At 44.4% G+C, this 19,947-nt stretch overlaps 1 protein-coding gene across 1 annotated transcript; it reads left to right on the top strand.

Annotated features, from left to right (window-relative positions):
- Positions 1 to 1,823: 1,823 nt before the first annotated feature.
- LOC125297933 (tumor necrosis factor ligand superfamily member 14-like) lies at positions 1,824 to 17,331 on the top strand. The gene is made up of 4 exons (XM_048248504.1): positions 1,824 to 2,060; positions 10,586 to 10,678; positions 15,860 to 16,100; positions 16,365 to 17,331. The coding sequence occupies exons 1-4, from the start codon at positions 1,847 to 1,849 to the stop codon at positions 16,546 to 16,548; spliced, it is 732 nt and encodes a 243-aa protein (XP_048104461.1). The 5' UTR covers positions 1,824 to 1,846; the 3' UTR covers positions 16,549 to 17,331.
- Positions 17,332 to 19,947: the final 2,616 nt, after the last annotated feature.

Here is a 19,947-nt window from a genome sequence, read left to right as displayed (position 1 = left end):
AGGTTTTATATTTTCCCAGCAGCAGAGCTCACGAACCTGGCTGGCTGGCTGCTGTCAGCGACTACTGAGAAAGGGGCGCTCACAGTTTGTCGTTGCATTTTATTCTTAACCAGTCGTTGTCTTGGGGCCCCTGGCCAGCTCGGGGCCCCAAGCAATTGCTTGGTTTGCTTGCCTTCTAGCGACGGGCCTGCAGATCCCTCAGATCCCCCAGTACTCAAGTACTGTACTCAAGTAAATGTACTCTGTTACTGTCCGGCTCTGGCTAGGCCTAGTACCATGCATAGATAGTAAAAGAAAGAGTCTGTGTTCTTTATAAGGCTCAAAACAATGTATAGTAGGCTATGTAAATTCCATTCCATGCATAGACTATGATGGTGGTGGTTGTGTAAGGGCCGATTCATATAGGCACCGCACTGCATATCAAATTGGATTAAAAAAGCAAACTGTCAGGCACTGAAAAGGACTGGAAACGATCAAAAGCTTAACTTTTGGTTTTAACCTTTGAATTTCAACCTTAGTCAGTAGGTTATTGGGCAACATAGGCTTATGGACCTACTGATTGCAACTCTTTAAGTTAAAATAACTGGGAGATCACTAATGGTGCAGAAAAGACTAGACCAGTGGTCCCCAAACTTTTTCTTCTAAGGGCCAGCTCACTATGCCTGGCTCTAAGAGAGGGCCAGAGACTAGGAGTATATCAGTAACCATAAATAGCTTAGAACTGTGAATAACAGCAGTCTACCTAGTTGAATATTCCATTACATGTAATCATAGGCTACTGCAATCTAATACCTTTGTTAGCTGTGTTTATATTGCCATCATGCCATATCAGTGTAAAATGTAGCTCAAATGAAACAATACTAATTAAAAGACTTAAGCACTCCTAAAAGTATTAGCAGGGAGTCCCAAAATATTTTATTCAAAATGTGTGAACTCTGAACTCTGTCTTTGCCTACACAGCTCAAGTTGTGAACAAGCAATGTCCTACAAATAATTTAAAGTTCTCAAACTATGAGAGTTTTATGAAGTGCTGGCAAAAATATCTGAAATGACCACTTTTACTCACCCGATGAGAACTTTGTGAATTGTGAATTTGTATGAACATTTGAACAAGTGAATACAAAATAGAAATAATTATCCCAAAAAGTCCCAAAAATATGACTTGAATAGAAGTTAGTTAGTTATTAACAATTAATTGATAAACTTTTAGAATACTTTGAGCACTGATGCAGTCAGCATAGGCACATAGCATAGGCATCTTACATTGTTTGCAGGTAGGCCTACATTTCATTCTGTTTTCGATGGCAAACGCGAAACAGCGCCAAAACAACCACCAGTGGACAAAAAGAGTATTACATGGGTACTGTTAAGACTCGCCATAGAGAATGAATGGGGGAAATTACGGAGGTTATAGTTTGATGATGTCATACTCCCGTGCGGGCCAGATGCAATATACCACGGACTTGTGTTGGGGGGCCACAGAAAAAAATGAGGTGGTGGGCCATATCCGGCCTGCGGGCCATAGTTTGGGGACCACTGGACTAGACGCATGAACATGACACGAAACGGGGTTGAGTTTCGTCTGAAGAAAAATAATATCTGTCTTGCGACACCTCCCGGTCATGGATTTATTTTTCTTCAGACGAAACTCAATTTAGGCCAATTTATGGGTTTGTAATTGATAGTATTTTGCATCTTGATTTGACATGGCACTTCAAACATGACTGAATAAGGAGGAGTCTGATAAAGGGGCTGGGTTGATTTCATCTGTCAAAAATACCCTCACAACGCCACACATTCTCCAGAAGGTACCCTTCCAGGTTAGGAACAGAGAGCTCTGCACATCATGGCGGCTGAGAATACTGACCCCAAACCTATACTATTTCCTGAGGCAGACATTAATAACCACAGTGGCTCTCTGAGCATCGACGACGCTCGGTGGCGAAGGCTGGAGGAGAGGCAGACGCTTCTGTGGAGGCTGCTGCTTGGGGCCCTGTGTGGACTACTGCTGCAGGCCTGCTGGGTCTGTCGCCTCACAAACCTGACAGGCTCCAGCCTCAGTGAGTATCCGAGCTTACTTTTTTTTGCCACATCTATCACATATTTGTAGTGTCATATCATTATATATTTAGCTTTAAAAAGGCTTTTTTGACTGAGAAAATTGTAGGCTACAATTTGTAGCATAATTTGTGTAAAAAGGAAAGTGCCTTAACATGGGACTTAAGCTCTAAGTTGGCATTTATTTCTTTGCTGCTTGAAACTGTACATTTTCTGGGTTACTTGTCATTGTTGAGTGTGCGATTCTTGTGTGTGCTATGTGTGTTTCCTGTTTAAACGGATGTCTCCACTACCAAACCACTCATTTCAGTCAGTTCACGTATATGGATGCAGTGCCACTGCTGGCCATTTGCCCCACCCCCCAAAAAAAAGTATTTTTGTTTAAAATATTAATTTCTTGAAAAATGGCCTACTACTTTTAAAATATTACTAGTTTGAAGTCGTATAAATGGTGCACCATCACTTTAAGGGCATTGAGTCTAGACCTTTTTCCATTCGAATATAGACTATGGCTGATAAACAAACTCTAGCATTGTTTGTGCCACATTTATAGCACAATATTAACAATGATTAAGTTGGTATAAATAGCCTTCATTGCTTTGGAAATGGAAGCATGTCATGACATGATGCTATCTAGACATTTTCTGTTTGCATTTAAAAGTGAATTATGCACCTAGCCTGTCTGAGTGGAATGCATTTCAATCAACATATCATGTGCTTCATGTAAATGTTTGGTTTAAGGGAACGAATGATTGAAATCACAGTGAGTGCAGCCTATTATAGTGCCCTCTTGCAGTCATAGCCATAGCCAGGATTTTTCAAATACCGCTAGAGATATTGAATACCTTCTGACATGGAGTGTCACATCTATTTCCCTCTCTTCTCCTCCTAACTCTTTCTCCTCAACTGTTTGATCTCTCCTGGCTCATGTGTTGTGTTTTTAAAACAACAAGTCTAAACTAGAAATGCAATTCCCAAGGAATTATTAGTGCATGAACATGCAAAGAATATTTTGTAAAATATGATACAGAGTAAAAACAAATAATGCAGATATAGTAACAATAGTGTTGCTAGGGTACATATGGTTGTTATGCCAAATTAAGTGGTTGCTATGCTGGTTGCTACGGTAATCTTGTTGGTTGCTATGGTGGTTGCTAGGTTGACATTGTGGTTGTTGCTAGAGTAAATCCTATTGTTGCTAGGGTAGTTATGGTGGTTGCCATGCTGGTTGCTAGGGTAGTCATGGTGGTTGCTATGTTGGTTGCTAGGTTGTCATCGTAAAAGTAGTTGCTAGGCTGATGCTAGGGTATTTATCATGGTTGCTATGCTGTTGCTAGGGTACTTGAGGTGGTTGCTAGGCTGTTGCTAGGCTAGTTGTAGTGGTTGCTATGCTGGTTGCTAGGTTAAACTCATTGGTTGCTATGTTGGTTGATAGGTTGTAACTGTGGAAGTGGTTGCTAAGCTGTTGCTAGGGTATTTGACATGGTTGCTAGGCTGTTGCTAGGGTACTTGAGGTGGTTGCTAGGCTGTTGCTATGTTAGTTGTGGTGGTTGCTATGCTGGTTGCTAGGTTATGGTTGCTGTGGTGGTTGCTAGGTTAAACTCATTGGTTGCTATGTTGGTTGCTAGGTTGTAACTGTGCAAGTGGTTGCTAAGCTGTTGCTAGGGTATTTGACATGGTTGCTAGGCTGTTGCTAGGGTACTTGACGTGGATCCTAGGCTGTTGCTAGGTTAGTTGTGGTGGTTGCTATGCTGGTTGCTAGGTTAAACTCATTGGTTGCTATATTGGTTGCTAGGTTGTAACTGTGGAAGTGGTTGCTAGGCTGTTGCTAGGGTATTTGACATGGTTGCTAGGCTGTTGTTGCTAGGTTATAACTGTGGAAGTGGTTGCTAGGCTGTTGCTAGGGTATTTGACATGGTTGCTAGGCTGTTGCTAGGGTACTTGAGGTTTAATATATTTGGAATGACTGAACAGTTAAATAGGTGGATAGTTTAAATGGTTAAATTATTTAATAGGGAATTATTGTAATGAGGACTTTTATTTTGAAATATTGTGGACAGAGGAAACAGTTTAACAGGATGTGTAGTCTTAAGAGAATGAGACTGTGGGTGCATCCAAATACCCATACCAAAGATCCTTAATATACTTTATCAACCGTCTCTGCCCATACAAACGTACTGTACAGTAGGCGAGATGCAGGATGTCACAGTAGTAGTACGTCTGAATTCTTAGTAGGCATCGACTAGTAGGGGAAAAGTACCCGGATGGCCTACTACCTCCAAAGCAACGGATGGTCACTACGCTATCCCACAATTCAGTGGGAGCCCGATAACCGTAGAAGACGACGAGCAGCCGGGAAAATCAAATCAGACAAAATGGCTGACATGATAGAGGTCATGGCAGCTATTCTGCCGATGTTTATAAATGTAAGTATATTAGTTGAGTTGAGTTAAGTTGTATTTGCTATTGTATTATCGGGAGAAGAAATTAATTCAGGTAAATGTTCATCGGTAGGCAAAAATAATTCCGGGGAAATGCATGGATTCCAGTTGCTGCTACTGGAAGAAACTGGAATCCATGCATTTCCACTGAATTATTTTTGGAATCTGATCCCTTATCATACCTGTTCATTCTTACTTTCGTCGCCGACTTATCGTGACTAAATTCAAGATGGCTGCAAACGCTAAACTTCGTGAAGATACTGTCTGTATAAATAGTCTTGTAAGTAAACTACCAGTGCTTTTTCAAAGTTCTCAATGTCTCGTTTTAAATGTCAGGGCCCTCGGAAGTCTACCAATGAAGTGTGGAGATACACTGAGCCTCGTAAATGGTGTAAAACAGTGATTTTTTTGCATGGCTAGCCCGATGCCAAAGCACCACTATTGAAAAAGCTGTTGGTAGCATCGGCTAACTAGCGCCAGATTGTGGAGTGCAGGGGACAAGCCGAGGTGGGCTATGAGACATACGTTCACACTCGGTATCATGTTTCAACACACTTTAGGTCAATATCACACCGGAATTCTCCTTTAAATGTGTGAAGCTGGCGCTATCTTGGGCTTGATTATCTTAAAGTTAATGTTATGTTACCTTAACGTGAGCTCAGGTAAATGTAACTTAAGTTTGCTTCATAAAAGCATTTAACATTAACGTTATCAGTCTACCTTAGTTTTGCCTTCTGCGGTTTTTATTCACTATCTACTGTAAAGACAATGGGCTAGTGTAACTAACGACTGCGTATGAATACAATAAGTTAAAATGTTTTGCTATCAGAATTTTATGTTGTGTGATGTCTGCCTCACATGTAAATGTTATATAACCTTATAAGAAAGCGAAGACAAAAGGGGAGCTGGAGCGCTACAGGTATCCCTTGTATCCTCTGGTGCTCTTGGAAGGGTTAAAAGTTAATAAAGCAGTTTGGAAAAAGATTCCAGGTCCAGGCACTCAGTAGGATGCAAAAAATGATTATTTATTATTAGGGGCTAAACCATTAAAAAACACCAACGCGTGTCGGCTCACCAGCCTTCATCAGGGTGTTGGGAACAAGGAGTCTGAGCATAATTATAGCATGGGTTTCAGGTGTGCCAATGAGGCACTTGCTATACATTTCTTAAGCCACTAGGGGCAGTCAAATACAACAAGACAGTTGGGAAAACCCAATTGGGAAACTAGCAATGACATCTTTCCAAAATTTTCTTCACAAGCAATGAAATCCACATCAAAATTGAACAAATATGAACACACCATGTATCAGAATTCATAGTCAAGATCACAACAGCAACTCTAAAAACTCTAAATGCATTCCATACATGCATCAAACTTACTACTCGCTCGCATACATAAATAACATACTAAATTAACGGTTGAGTAGTGCGTTCTAACCGACGTTAGTATGTACTGACTATTCGGATGCACCCTGTATGCTTAAAGCCTGAGAAACTGACAGTTGGTGCAGGTGGCCGGAACACCTGGCTCAGGATTCTAGCTTAATGGCCCTATTGTGATGTCATCAGCCCAATGTTAAGTCTATACGGAAATTTTGACTAGTTTTTAATGAATAGTTTAAAAAGTATAAAAGTTACAAAGATGAAAAATACAAAGCCCAGATGTCACAAGTAAGACGTAACGCAGTTTGAATGAAGTTTCTACATTAAACGGTTGAAGATGCATTAAGTGCGTTAGAAGAAGAAGCCTAGGAAGAACTGTATAGTGCATTTTCATGCACTGTAATAAAACGCCTAGGAAGAACAGTACAGTACATTTTCATGCACTGTAACAATGACAAAGCAGCTGGAACCTGCCACTTTCTCCCTCTCCCCCTCTCGTGCGCGCTGAAGATGCGTTCCCAATTAAATGGAGTAAAAATGACATTCAAATTAGATCTACTGCATAGTGGAGATTGAGAGGACCCATATCATCATTGCATGTAACATGCTGCTGCATTTTGACATTGTAAAAAGAATGAAAAGGATCCATTCATACTCAAACCTGTTCCAAAGTTTAATAATTGAAATCATCAAATTAATAAAAAAAGTTTATTTCCAGCGAATGCGAGGTAGAAGTGCTTATCTGACGAATTGGCAAGAATCTTACGTCTTTATCATCTGTAATTAATAACAAAAAACAGTAGTGGCAGAGCGTGGCAGTGGCTAGGCTATAGGAGACCGTAACAGAATTATTGGTCGGTCTGCAAGTAGGTGACAGGGTTCGCATAACTGGGTTTGAATGCATTTGGACCATTACAACATGCATTTATTAAAAAATTATTAAATCAATCGTGTCCAAGTACAACGCATCGTGCACCTGAATGGAATAAACTAAGTTGATCCAGACCACCTCGCCACAACATTACGATTTCTGGATCATATCCCTATATTTGCACACAAGTGTGACAATAATGCGAATGCTTACTCGAGGAAAGTCAAAGTAGCCATGCAGTCAATCACACTAAGGGAAATAGCTTATTTCACTTAGCCTATTAGTCAGCCTACTGTATCTATTCACATGCATGATCCTGTCCCATATGTATTTCTTTTAAGGCATAGGCAAATGCGTGAAGCTGACCCCATTTATCACAGGTTTTGTGGAAAGCTCTTCAAAATCTGAAATGTTTGATAAGCCAGTCATCAACAATCGTGTAACCAAATATCGGCGCTGTGTAGGCTATAGTTTTTTAATTTTTATCCTCTAATAAGTCTACAGTTGTCATTATAGATAGGTTGTTGCATAACTTGTTGAAACATAGGCCTACTTTCGAAGTGTTATCATTTTTAATAACCCACGTTTCACAATATAATGTGCAAATAAAGGCTAGATTCGCGATCAACTAATGTTGTTGCGCTGCATTGCTTCTAAGTGTCGCCAACTGACGATACACATTGGAAATGTACATCCGGACGTGAGCGTGAGAATTTCCGTACGCAGCATTTACTGTACGTATTGTAATGTTTTCACGTTTCAGGACATAGAGCTTCATTCAATGCAAGCCTTAATAAGGATCGAGGGCAGGGACACAGACTCAGAACACAATACATACGGGGCAGGTCAAGTACACACACACGCTATACAGGGGTGGACGCAGCCCCCCACACAAAGAGGATCACACACGAGGGAGAACTAAAAGGGAAACATGTTACAATAAAGACGCTAACATTACACTCAAAACTAAGGAGAAATACAGACATAAACCCCAAATGTTTGCTCCCGCATCCCAGCATGCCCTGCGTGGGAGAACGCTATGCAATGTCTTGTGCGCCAACGTTACAATATGCAAGCTTTGTACATGAGGCTCCAGGTGCTCATCTAACAAATGTGGTGAACACACATACACAGTCACCAAATATGTAGACACACACACACACACACTGAGATTTGTTAATGTGACCCAGGTTTGTCAGGACACTTTTGTCAGGTGCATGTGCACTTGTTTAGACACACATTTAAATTCTTGATTTGGGTTGACACAGAGGCAACTTAAAGGATAATTCCTGTATTTAGACCTTTGAGTCCCTTTTCTGTTTTGTTTTGGATGAACTAGAGTGGTGGACACAAATTTTGACGATGGGTCCTGTCTCGGACTTGAATTGACGTGTTTAGAATCACCTTTGACTGCTTCAGACTATGGGCATGCACAAACATGTCCTTAAAACAACCCACAGTGCGCACGACCGCCGGGTGCCGCTCCGAGATGCGTTCGGCCGCCGTGTGCATGCGCAGCGCGTGCCGTGCCCCGCTCCCACCACAGTCGTACGCGAAGCCGCGGCACTTGTTCATGTCCAGCCCGCACGCGTCCGTCACGTACGTCAGCAGCCTCTCGGCCAGCGTGTCGCCGTCGCACTCCAGCAACACGAAGCCCAGGAGCTCCTCCCTGGGACTCGCCTGCTCTGCGGCACTTGTCCATGTCCAGCCCGCACGCGTCCGTCACGTACGTCAGCAGTAGTTTTGACGAACCCACACCCGAAGTAGTTTTGCCGAACCCGGCACACCCTGGCCACACTAGGCCAGTATTTTGCTACATCGTAGCCACTCTCACCACCGGGAGTAATTGCCGCACTCGGCACACACTACCACTGTAGTCAGCTTAAAATGAGCAGGTCAATATCACACAGCATTACAACAGCTCAGGACAATACACAACATAAAACATAAACACAAACACATTACACATAGCCATCCACGGCTCTTACACAACCGTGGATGCTGGCGGGCTCAAAGGCACTGAACTAATGCCATGTTGGGTCTTTTAAGGGCTGTCCAATCAACCACAATTAGGAACTCCGTTTCCGGCAATCAGCAGTAGGTGGGACCTAAACAAGGGCAAAGGCAAAACAGCCCTATTTATTTACCCGCCACAGTGGCTGGGAAGTTGACCAAATTCACCCGCCAGTAGGCTACACAAATTCACCCGCATTTGGTGGGTGGCGGGTGTTAATTTCCATCCCTGACAGGCTGACACACACACACACACACACACACACACACACACACTTTCTCTCTCACATACAAACAAACAAGCTCACACACATTCACACTTGCACGTGTTTGTGTTCAAGCTCCTGGACTGCTGTTGATAACAATTTCAATTTAATTGTACTTATAGAGCTCCAAAACATTACACATGTCTCATGGGGCTTTACAGAGTGTTAGACAATCAGAGAAAAAAAGAAAAGAAAAGAAAAGAAGGTGTGTGTGTGTGTGTGTGTGTGTGTGTGTGTGTGTGTGTGCGTGAGTTTGTGTGTGTGTGTGTGCACGTGTGTAAGAGGCAGGGCATGTGATCTGTGGTTTCTGTTTGTTGTTTCAGCAAGTGGAGTAAGCTCTTAGAACATCTGCACAGACACACCTTAACTGCTGGCAGCCTGCCATGTCTCCCACACACACACACACACACACACCTAGGCCAAACAGGCAAATGGCCAAGCGGATCCACAAAAGCCATAAACATGGCCTGCAAAACAAACATTTTCTGTACACACACGCGCACACACACACACTGTGCCAACGCTCTCAGCAAACCGGCATCATCATAAATGGTTTTATTGCCTCTCAAAATTTCAATTCAATTTCAATTTATTGTGCTTATAGAGCGCCAAAACATTACATATGTATCATGGCGCTTTACAGAATGTAGGCAATCAGAGAAAAAGGAAAGAAAGGAAGAAAAGTAAAGAAAGAGAGAGGCCCATGGGTAACAGGGGCGACAGGGGCAGTAGAATGCAATAGTGAGGCCCATGGGTAACAGGGGCGAGGAAAAACTCCCTAGAATTGGAGATACATATAGGAAGAAACCTCGAGCAAGTCCACGACTCAAGGGTCTGACCCCTCTGCCTAGGGTCAATACAGGACAGTAAGGTCTGTATACATGACAAATGCATATGATAGGCAGGTGTAGAGAATAGGACATGGTGTTTAAAGCCACCTGAGGTAAAAGTTACAAGAGGTGGGATGATTATATATCCGGTATGATAATGCATTAATCCTAATTTAGTGTCAGAAAGTTCAAATAGTCCAGCGTTGGAATTGTCCAGGGGAATAGGAGTTGTCAAAGGGCATGTGGTGGGTTGGCAGTACGGGCCAGGAATCCGGGCAGAGTTGTCATAGGCAGGTGATGGGTCGCTAGGCTGGACGGGCCAGGAATCCAGGTAGGGGGACAGTAATAGGCAACGATGGGGCAGTCATAGGGATGGGACTTCAGGTGAGATGGGTGAGAAGAGGGCCAATATATACCTCACAAGTGAGGTGAGGGGGAAGAAAGAGAGATGTAGAGTGGGTTAGTATTACTGAAAATCAAATGGTTAATGTCAATAAGTAATCAGTGGTACTATATATTGTTACCATAGTGGGAATAGGCAAGAGAGGCAGAGTTGAGAGAGGGGGGGGTTGTACGGCTTGAGCACATGAAGAGTCCATGACAGCACTATGGATATAATGTATTATATGCTGTTCATTAAACATATTGTTTATACACATCAGATATGTGACTACATTGGTGTAAGTCTCATTCTATATCTCTCTCTCTCTTTCTCTGTCCAAGGCCATGGAGACACCAGCTCAGCAGAAAATAAAACCTCCAGTGAGATTCCAGAGACCAAAGATCTAAAGAGAAAGCCAGCTGCTCGACTAAATGGTGACTCACATACATTACATTACATTACATTTGGCTGACGCATTTTTAGCCAAAGCGACTAACAACATGGTAAACAGTTTAAGTTTTAAAGCAATTCTCTCAACAATTTAGGACAATTTAAAAAACGGTAGAGTACAGTAAGAATAATTGCATCAGTGAGTGCTGTTTTTAACAGTTACGTGTCAGTTCAAGACGGCTGGTGAGTGCTAGGATCAGCAAGACTTGTTGTAAGTGGTGCTATGAGAGGAGATGTTCTCTAAAGAGCTGGGTCTTCAGGAGTTTTTTGAAGATGGAGAGGGATGTCCCTGCCCTTGTAGGAACTGGCAGTGTGTTTCACCAACGAGGAACAACAGATGAGAAAAGTTTGGATTGGCAGGAGCAGAACCGGAGACTACTTTGTATGCAAGTGTTAGAGCCTTGAAGTTGATGCGGGTCGCCATAGGTAGCCAGTGTAGCTGGATGAGCAGTGGGGTAATGTGCCCTTTTGGGTTGGTTGTAGATCAGGCGTGCTGCCGCGTTCTGGATCATCTGAAGGGGTTTCACTGCGCAGGCTGGGAGACCCGTCAGGAGGGCATTGCAGTAGTCAGGTCGTGAGATGACTATTGCCTGAACTAGAAGTTGGGTAGCATCTTGAGTCAAATAAGTCCTGATTTTCCGTAAGTTGTAGAGTGCGAAACGCCATGACCGGGCGACTGAGGCAACATGATCTGAGAAGTTTAGTCGGTTGTCGAGAAAAACTCCTAGATTTCCTTCAGTCCTGGTAGGTGAAACAGACAGGGAGTCAAATTTGATGTTGATGTTGATGTCGTGGTGTATGGTAGGTTTAGCTGGGAGGACCAGCAGTTCAGTCTTTGAGAGGTCCAGCTTGAGGTGGTGTGCCTTCATTCATACATGTAGCTATGTCAGAGAGGCAATTCGAGATCCGTGCTGAAACCAAATACAAAGGTGAGATTGACACACACACAGAGAGAGAGAGAGAGAGAGACAGACAGAGACAGACCTCTGATATGAAACAATTCCAAGGAAGTTATGTTTTCACCCTCAGAGCCTGCGTGACTGTGCGTGACACCAATGATGGCGCCAGTCTGTTCGGCGAGTCGTCTTCCACCGGTGCTCTGCTTAACTAAATTTGTTACTCTGCTGTTTTTATGCATCTATCTGGATGTGTCTGCCCTTCTGTGCTACGATTGCCAAGCATTGTTTAACATCTGCGATCTAAACATTCGTGTGGCTCGGGTTGCCAGAACTGAACCTGGAGATTGGACCAAATCTCCCCCTCCCCTGCTGTCAGGTATCCCAGTTTACCTGTGCCGGACGCCGGTGGCCCATCCTCGCAAGAGGCGCTCCAGGAGACGAGGAAAGAGAGGAGGTCTGCTGGTGAGACTTAAGATCAAACTGGCCTATTCAACTGCAGCCCGGCATATAGTGCGATGGCTCCGTCCTGTCTCGTCCACTACTCCTGCTGAAGCCTCCCTCGACCGTGATCCTGCTAAACCTAAATCCTGCCCGTCCATCTCCATTTCTAGCCCCTCGTGCTCTCCCGACAGCGTTGACTGGACGGCTTCGTACTCAAGCTCCGTCTCAATGGCGCTCCACACGTAGGTAGGAGTAGCGTTGACCACTCTAGCCTACGCCTGTTGAAGCACACTGGGCTAGCGGCTATGAGCAAACCATCCAGATGGCCTCCATCAATGTAAGGTCCCTGGCGAACAAAACTTTCATGATTAACGACTTCTTCACTTCCCGGGAGCTGGACTTTCTATTCCTGTGCGAGACCTGGGTCTCTGCAGGCAGCAACACGCCGTTCTCTGAACTCCTTCCACCGGACTGTAACTTTTTCAATTCTCCCCGTGCGACTGGGAGAGGTGGAGGTGTCGCCTCTGTTTACAAGTCCCTGTTTCACTGTCGGCAGATTCCACACAATGGTTTTGCGAGCTTTGAACTGCAACTGTTTGAAATAATTTTGTCTTTCCCCGTTTTGTGCGCAGTGGTGTATCGCCCACCTAAATTCAACAAAGACTTTATCCATGACTTTGCTGACTTTTTGTCTGGACTAATGGTAAAATATGATTACATTTTAATTTCTGGTGATTTTAATGTCCATGTTTGCTGTGAGTCCAAACCTCTGACCCGGGACTTTTTAAACCTCCTCGACTCATTTAGTTTAAAGCAAGCTGTCACTGGCCCAACTCATGAAAAGGGTCACATATTAGATCTTGTGCTGTCCTATGGTATTTCTGTCTCTGTTAATGAAATCTGTCTTTTTCCGACCACTCCCCAATTCTGTTCACTGTGACAGCTCCATGCCCAGGTAGGACCCACAGTGTCTCCAAACAGGTATCCCGCACGCTAAACCCCTCTACTGCCGGACATTTTTCTACCATGTTCAATGACTCCCCCTTGTGTAGGCCGTCATTAGACTCTGAGTACACTGCTGATGAGCTTCACTCCATGCTCTCATCATCCTGGACTGGCATTCTGGACTCCATTGCCCCTTTCAAACCCAAACGCAAAAAAACACAGTCAACTCCATCGCTAAATGATGCAACACGTGACCTCAGACGCACCTGTAGGTGGGCGGAGCGAAAGTGGCAGAAGGACCGCCCAAATCCTCCGTAACTGCTTGTCGGACTACCACCGAGCCGTTAAAGCTGCTAAAACTCAGTACATTTCCACCCTGGTCTCCAGAAACAGTCAAACCCCAGGTTCTTTTTAATACACTGAATTCTCTCATAAATCCCCGTAATGAATCCCCTGTTGTGCCATCACCCGCCCTCTGTGAGAGTTTTCAACAATTCTTCATTGACAAGGTTGCCGCACTTAGGCCTCCAGACACCTCTGCCACCCCACTCCCTGCCCCTCCCCCCCCCCCCTGCCAGCTGTCCTCAAGCAGTTTAAGCCCATCTCACTATCCTCCCTCTCTGACACAGTCAGACATCTGCGGCCCTCCATCTGCAGCCCTCCAACTGCCCCTCTGACTGCCCGTCTACTCAAGGATGCTACTGCTACACGGTTGCCCCCTTCCTCCTGCTGCTGATAAACACCATCCTCACCCCTGGTTGGGTCCCGGCTGCCTTCAAGCATGCTGTGGTGCAACCATTACTAAAAAAGCCCAACCTTGACCCCGCCATCCTCTCAAACTTCAGGCCTATCTCCAAGCTACCGTTCCTATCCAAAGTCCTTGAGCGAGAGGTTTATGTCCAGCTGCAATCCTTCCTATCCAACAATAACATTTATGAGAAGTTCCAGTCTGGCTTTAGAACAGCCCACAGCACAGAAACTGTGCTCCTGAGAGTCCTCAATGACCTGCTCCTAACCGCTGACTCAGGTAGCCCTGTGATCCTGGTGCTCTTTGATCTAATTGCAGCCTTCGACACGGTGGATCACAGGATCCTGCTGGCTCGGCTCGAGCATCATGTGGGCATCAAAGACTCAGCCCTGGAGTTCTTCCGGTCCTACCTGGCCGATAGGAGCTTCTCTGTCCAGCTAGGAGACTCCTCTCCTGCCCCCCTCACCTGCGGGGTCCCTCAAGGCTCTATTCTGGGTCCCATCCTCTTTTTACTGTACATTTTACCCCTAGGGGATATCCTGGCAAAAGATAACATCTCCTTCCACTGCTTTGCAGATGACGTCCAGCTGTATATCCCCCTTAAGGCTGATGGGCAGGCTGCACTCCATCTACTGTGTGACTGTCTTGCTGACATCAAGGCATGGATGGGTGCAAACTTCCTCAACCTTAATGAGAGCAAGACTGAGTTAATTGTCTTTGGCAAAACCTCTTTGGCCTTCTCCACCAATGCCCTGGGTCTCCTTGCCTCTAACATCAGGCCCTCTGTCAGAAATCTGGGCGTGATTTTTGACAGCAAATTCAAGTTCCAACAGCAGGTCAATGCAGTAGTTAGGAAGAGCTGTTTCCATTTCAGAACCCTAGCTAAGACCAAAGCCTACCTGCCCCAGAGCGATCTTGAGAGAGTCATCCATGCCTTCATCACATCACAACTGGACTACTGTAATGCTCTCTACACTGGCATCGATCAATCCTAGCTCCATCGCCTGCAGATGGTTCAGAACTCAGCCGCCCGACTCCTCACCTGCACTAAAAAACGCGAACATATCACCTCAGTTCTGGCTTCACTCCACTGGCTCCCCATCCGCTACCGCATCAATTTCAAACTCCTCTTGTCTGTGTGTCTCTCCATAGTCTGGCCCCCACCTACCTGTCTGATCTTCTCCACCACCATTCCCCTTCCAGAGCACTACAGTCAGTAGACCAACTGCGGCTGGAAGAACCCAGGGCCAGGCTGAAAACTAGGGGGAACAGAGCATTTTCAGTGGCAGCCCCTAGACTCTGGAACTGCCTCCCCCTCCACATCCGTTCAGCTCAGTCTCTGAATGTTTTTAAGTCCCTTTTAAAGACCCACCTCTTTTCACTTGCCTTTGGCTAGTGTCTCCCTTTAGATAGATAGATAGATAGATAGATAGATAGATACTTTATTGAGTATTCAAGGTCTCAGTAGCATACAGACATCACACAATTAAAATAAATTAAGAAATGCAGAAAAATGAACATTACAACTAAACACTGGGGCATAAAGAGACTTTATTGTTGTACTGTTGGACTTACTCATTTGCACCATCACCATGACACTCACTCACACAGAGCACCTTACCTTACTATGCACAGAGAATCACAGGCTCAGTCCCTGCCTCAGTCATAGCAGGCGCCTCATGATTAATCACCCACTATGTGGATACTGTTTTTAGACTTGATTTAGATTTAGTGTTATTTAGTATAATTTGTATTTTAGTATATTCTTTATCTTCTACTGTCCTTATTGCTTAGTTGTGTTTTTTATATTATACTTTTAATTACTTTTTTCTGCTGTTAGTGAATGTTGTGTGTGATGTCTGTATGCTACTGAGACCTTGAATTTCTCCTTGGGGATCAATAAAGTATCTATCTATCTATATATCTATCTATCTATTTTCACCCTCGTCTGTTAGTTGTGTGTCTTTTTCTTTTTATATGTGTGTGTGTGTGTGATTGTGTCCAAGGCTCCTGATGTTGATAACATAAGCCAGAGTGTCTCTGTAGACTGCTGCAGTATTAAAACAACAATAAATAGCTACTGCTGGGCTGTCTGTCTGTAGGAAAATTATTTTGCTGCATGACTTTTCCAGGTGACCGCGCTTCAGAGGGGAAAGGCAATGTTCTCCTGTGGACAGTTTTGGGGGATGGATTCCTCCATCAGATGGACTTCAAGGACTGGCTCCTGACCATAAGGGAAGAGGGCTACTACTTCCTGTACTCCAAGGTCGCCGTCTCTGACATCCACTGTATACTAGTCAAGCACACAATCATGAGGATCTCAGAGAGATATGTGGATGGGAAGACACCCATGGAACTGATGCAGTCAGTGAGGTACATGATACAAAACATCTTTTGTAAATTGCTTTTGGATAAAAGTTTAATAAACTTAAAGCTGAATAACTTAAGTTTTTAAAAAGGATTACAATTTAACGTTGCAACAGGCTTGCGCTTGTCTCATGGCACTGGGTTGAAATTATTTGTTTTGTCTGTGTGATCACACAACATATTTAGTGTGCTGGACAATATGATGCGGACTACTTCATAGGATGCATTCTAATACACCCCATCCCCCCACCCCCCACCTCCTTTAAACAGGTACAACTGTCCAAAGCCTCTGAAGGGGGACAGACAAGACAAACGGGGGACCCAAGATGTGACCAGCAGCTACCTGGGAGGGGCCTTCCGTCTCTTTACAAACGACTCGGTGTTCGTGAAGCTGGAGGGTGGCCAGCAAAGAATTGGACAGAAGGAGAACTTCTTCGGGGCTTTCTTGTTGTAGAACTCAGCTGGGGGTCAGTTACCTGGTTACCCAGCTGCTTAGTTAAAATAGTAACTGACTCAAAAACAATTCAACTGTTCTGTCAGCTGTTTGGTTACCACAAAAAAGCTGGATCTCTTCTTACCAACTGATGGAAATGGTCTGCCAGTTGTTTGCCTGTTGACAATGCACAACTAAATGAGCATTTCTGGTCTTTCATTTGTTTTGATCTTTTGCTGAATTGTGTATTATTGTGAAAAGCATGCAGAATCTCTGAGAAAGTTGCCCATATGGTAGGCTATTGTAATCTTAGGAAAAGATGTTTAGCTTTTATTTGGTCATGTTTTACATCTCTGTTGTGTGCCAGTTTAAGAGAGTTATTATGGCGTATACACATAGATTGGATAACAAAATCCAGGTTAGGCTTACTTGATGCAACAGGAGAACTCAACTTGGGGTTGTGTTCATTTGTGCACGAAGAGTTGACAAATGAATGCATGTCCCATGTACCCTACACCCCCCACTCACCCCCAAACTGTAATTGATTTTTTTTTCATACTCTGGTCCTTCTCTTCTCAATGTGCCTGGGAAATATGCTATTTTAGTCAGTTGATTGTTAGCAAAAAAAAAAAAAAAAGTTTTCAATTAGCATAAACCACCACACCATGTGATGCATACACAATGTGGCTTATACACCAGAAGTTATTGTTTGCATTTTATATTTACTTTACTTACTAGTTTACGTAGCCTAAACATGAACTACTGTTAAAAGAAACAGGAACAGCTGTGAAATAAAGAAATATCTTGTCAAAATTGTCTTGGTTGTTAATTACTGCTACAGACCTCGACTATCCGGTTTGAGTCAAAGATGGAATCAATTAGCCTTATTCACGTGGTGGCTATTGTAAACCAAAACAAAATTCCTGTCCACAACTCCCCACATCATCTGCGGGTCACTACTGCTGTATGGGTAGGTCCTGTAGGCATGGATGGATTATGAGCCTCTGGGCCCCTGGGCGCAGACATGAAAAGGGCCCCTCTGCCCACCTCAGCAAATTAGAATATTTAAATGAATCTAATTTAGCAGACAAGGGACTACATGGTCCCCAGAACAACTTTGGGTTAAGTGCAAAAGGACAGACAGGTCAGGTCTAAAACAACATGAGTTGGAACACAATAATGACCTGCTGTTCTGCACACCTACCAGTAGGTGGCAGCACAACCACATTATTGGCTATTCCTGACCACAACTCCCCACATCATCTGCGGGTCACTGCTGCTGCTACATGGGTAGGTCCTGTAGGCATGGATGGATTATGGGCCACTGGGCCCAGACATGAAAAGACTCCCTCTGCCCACCTGAGCAAATTAGAACATTTACATTCATTCATTTAGCAAACACTTTTCATCCAAAGTGGCTTACATAGGTCAATTCCATTATGAGGGACTACATGGTCCCCAGAGAAACCTGGGGTTAAGTGCCTTGCTCAAGGGCACAACGGTGGAAACTAGGAATTGAGCCCACAACTTTTCAGGCTACTGCATACTAGCCCATCACCTTAACCACTACCAACTTAGTAATGCTCGGGGAGTCCAGGGCCATGGGGGGGACAGGGCAGAGTGAAGTGCCGTAGAGATGGCAACCTCAGTGAACTGGGCATCAATACCTTCCTCTGTAACTGGATTTTGGACTTCCTAACCAACAGACCTCAGTCTGTTAGGTTAGATAATCACACCTCCTCAACCATCACCCTGAACACCGGCCGGCATACCACAGGGATGTGTGCTGAGCCCTCTCCTTTACTCCCTCTTCACCTACGACTGTACACCTGTACATGGCTCTAACACAATTGTCAAGTTTGCTGACAACACTACGGTGATTGGTCTCATCAGCAACAATGATGAAACGGCCTACAGGGAGGAGGTCCAGCACCTTACATCGTGGTGCACTGACAACAACCTGGCTCTCAACACCAAAAAGACCAAAGAGTCTAAAGCTGGCACACACACCCCCATTCTCATCAACGGGACTAAGGTGGAGCGTGTCACCAGCTTCAAGTTCCTGGGTATTCACATTTCTGAGGACTTCTCTTGGACCCTCAACACCTCTACCCTGATCAAGAAGGGTCACCAGCGTCTCGTCTTCCTGAGGAGACTAAATAAAGTCCACCTGTCTCCCCAGATCCTGATGAACTTCTACCGCTGCATCATCGAGAGCATCCTCACCAACTGTGTCACAGTTCGGTATGCAACTGCTCTGCCCACGATTGAAAAGCACTGCAGATGGTGGTGAAAACTGCCCAACGCATCACCGGTTCCTCACTCCCCTCCATCGAGGCCATCCAGGGCAAGTGATGCTTGCGTAAGGCGCACAGCATCATTAAAGACTGTTCTCACCGCAACCACAGACTGTTCACCCCACTCCCCTCCGGGAGGCATTACAGGTCTCTCCTCACCTGTATCAGCAGGTTCAGAGGAAGCTTCTTTCCTGCGACTATCACCCTACTAAACCCTCTGCATCCCGGTGAAATCCAACAAACTAGCCCCCATCACCCCCCGCCCCTGCCTGATGCCTCCTTGCCTGTGCCTGTTGAGGTGTCCACAACCATGGCAGCCTTGACAGGGACAACAAGGAGGCGAATATCCCCCAGCCCCCCCACAACTGCACTACCCTATCCCATCCATAGTGTCTATTTATTTACAAATGTACATACTGTAATTGCACTTATAAATAGCCATATTCTACTTCTCTTCATCTTTTACACACTTATTCTTAATACTATTATAATGTTACTGTCTCTGCACTACAATGGTACTGTTACCACACTACACATAGCTGTATATACTGTTTATATGGTTCATACTAAATATCCATATTTATTCTAGCCTAGAAATCTAGACGCACCCTAGCGGCAGCAATTACATTTGCTGCCAGGGCTAGTCTAGCAACTCTCCGTTGGCTTGTGAGCTGGAAAAATTAAACTTCTATCAGGGCAATCAAATCGTGTATAGAGACGTTAGGCGGGCTTAAAATGATTGATGGCAGAGTTGCAGCGGTTTGGCTTGAACTCCATTATAATATTCAGTGGCATTTTGGTCACATTTTAGCAAGAGCTAATACATCCGTTTTTTATTTTTCCATTTTCTAAAATTTAAAATGTGATGTGTGACAATATGAAGCTTAAGTGCATGCACAACTCAACCATACAGACTCACATTTGGCAAGGTAGTTGCGATCATAGATCTCCATATCATAGATAGCTACTATGCTTTTGGGAAACGGACTCTGGGTAGTAATCAGAGTAATGGATATGAGCCTGTGGAGTCCCCTCTACCCCCTCCAGATGTCCCTATCCTTTTTGACGGTGGGTACATCCAGATATCCTATTATCCACAATACACTGTGCAATTACAATAAAA

The sequence above is a fragment of the Alosa alosa genome, chromosome 7 (genome assembly GCF_017589495.1).
Source record: "Alosa alosa isolate M-15738 ecotype Scorff River chromosome 7, AALO_Geno_1.1, whole genome shotgun sequence".
In the NCBI taxonomy this organism is placed as follows: Eukaryota; Metazoa; Chordata; class Actinopteri; order Clupeiformes; family Clupeidae; genus Alosa; species Alosa alosa.
The sequence above is the reverse complement of the archived record's forward strand: the minus strand, read 5'-3'. Positions and strand labels throughout refer to the sequence as shown.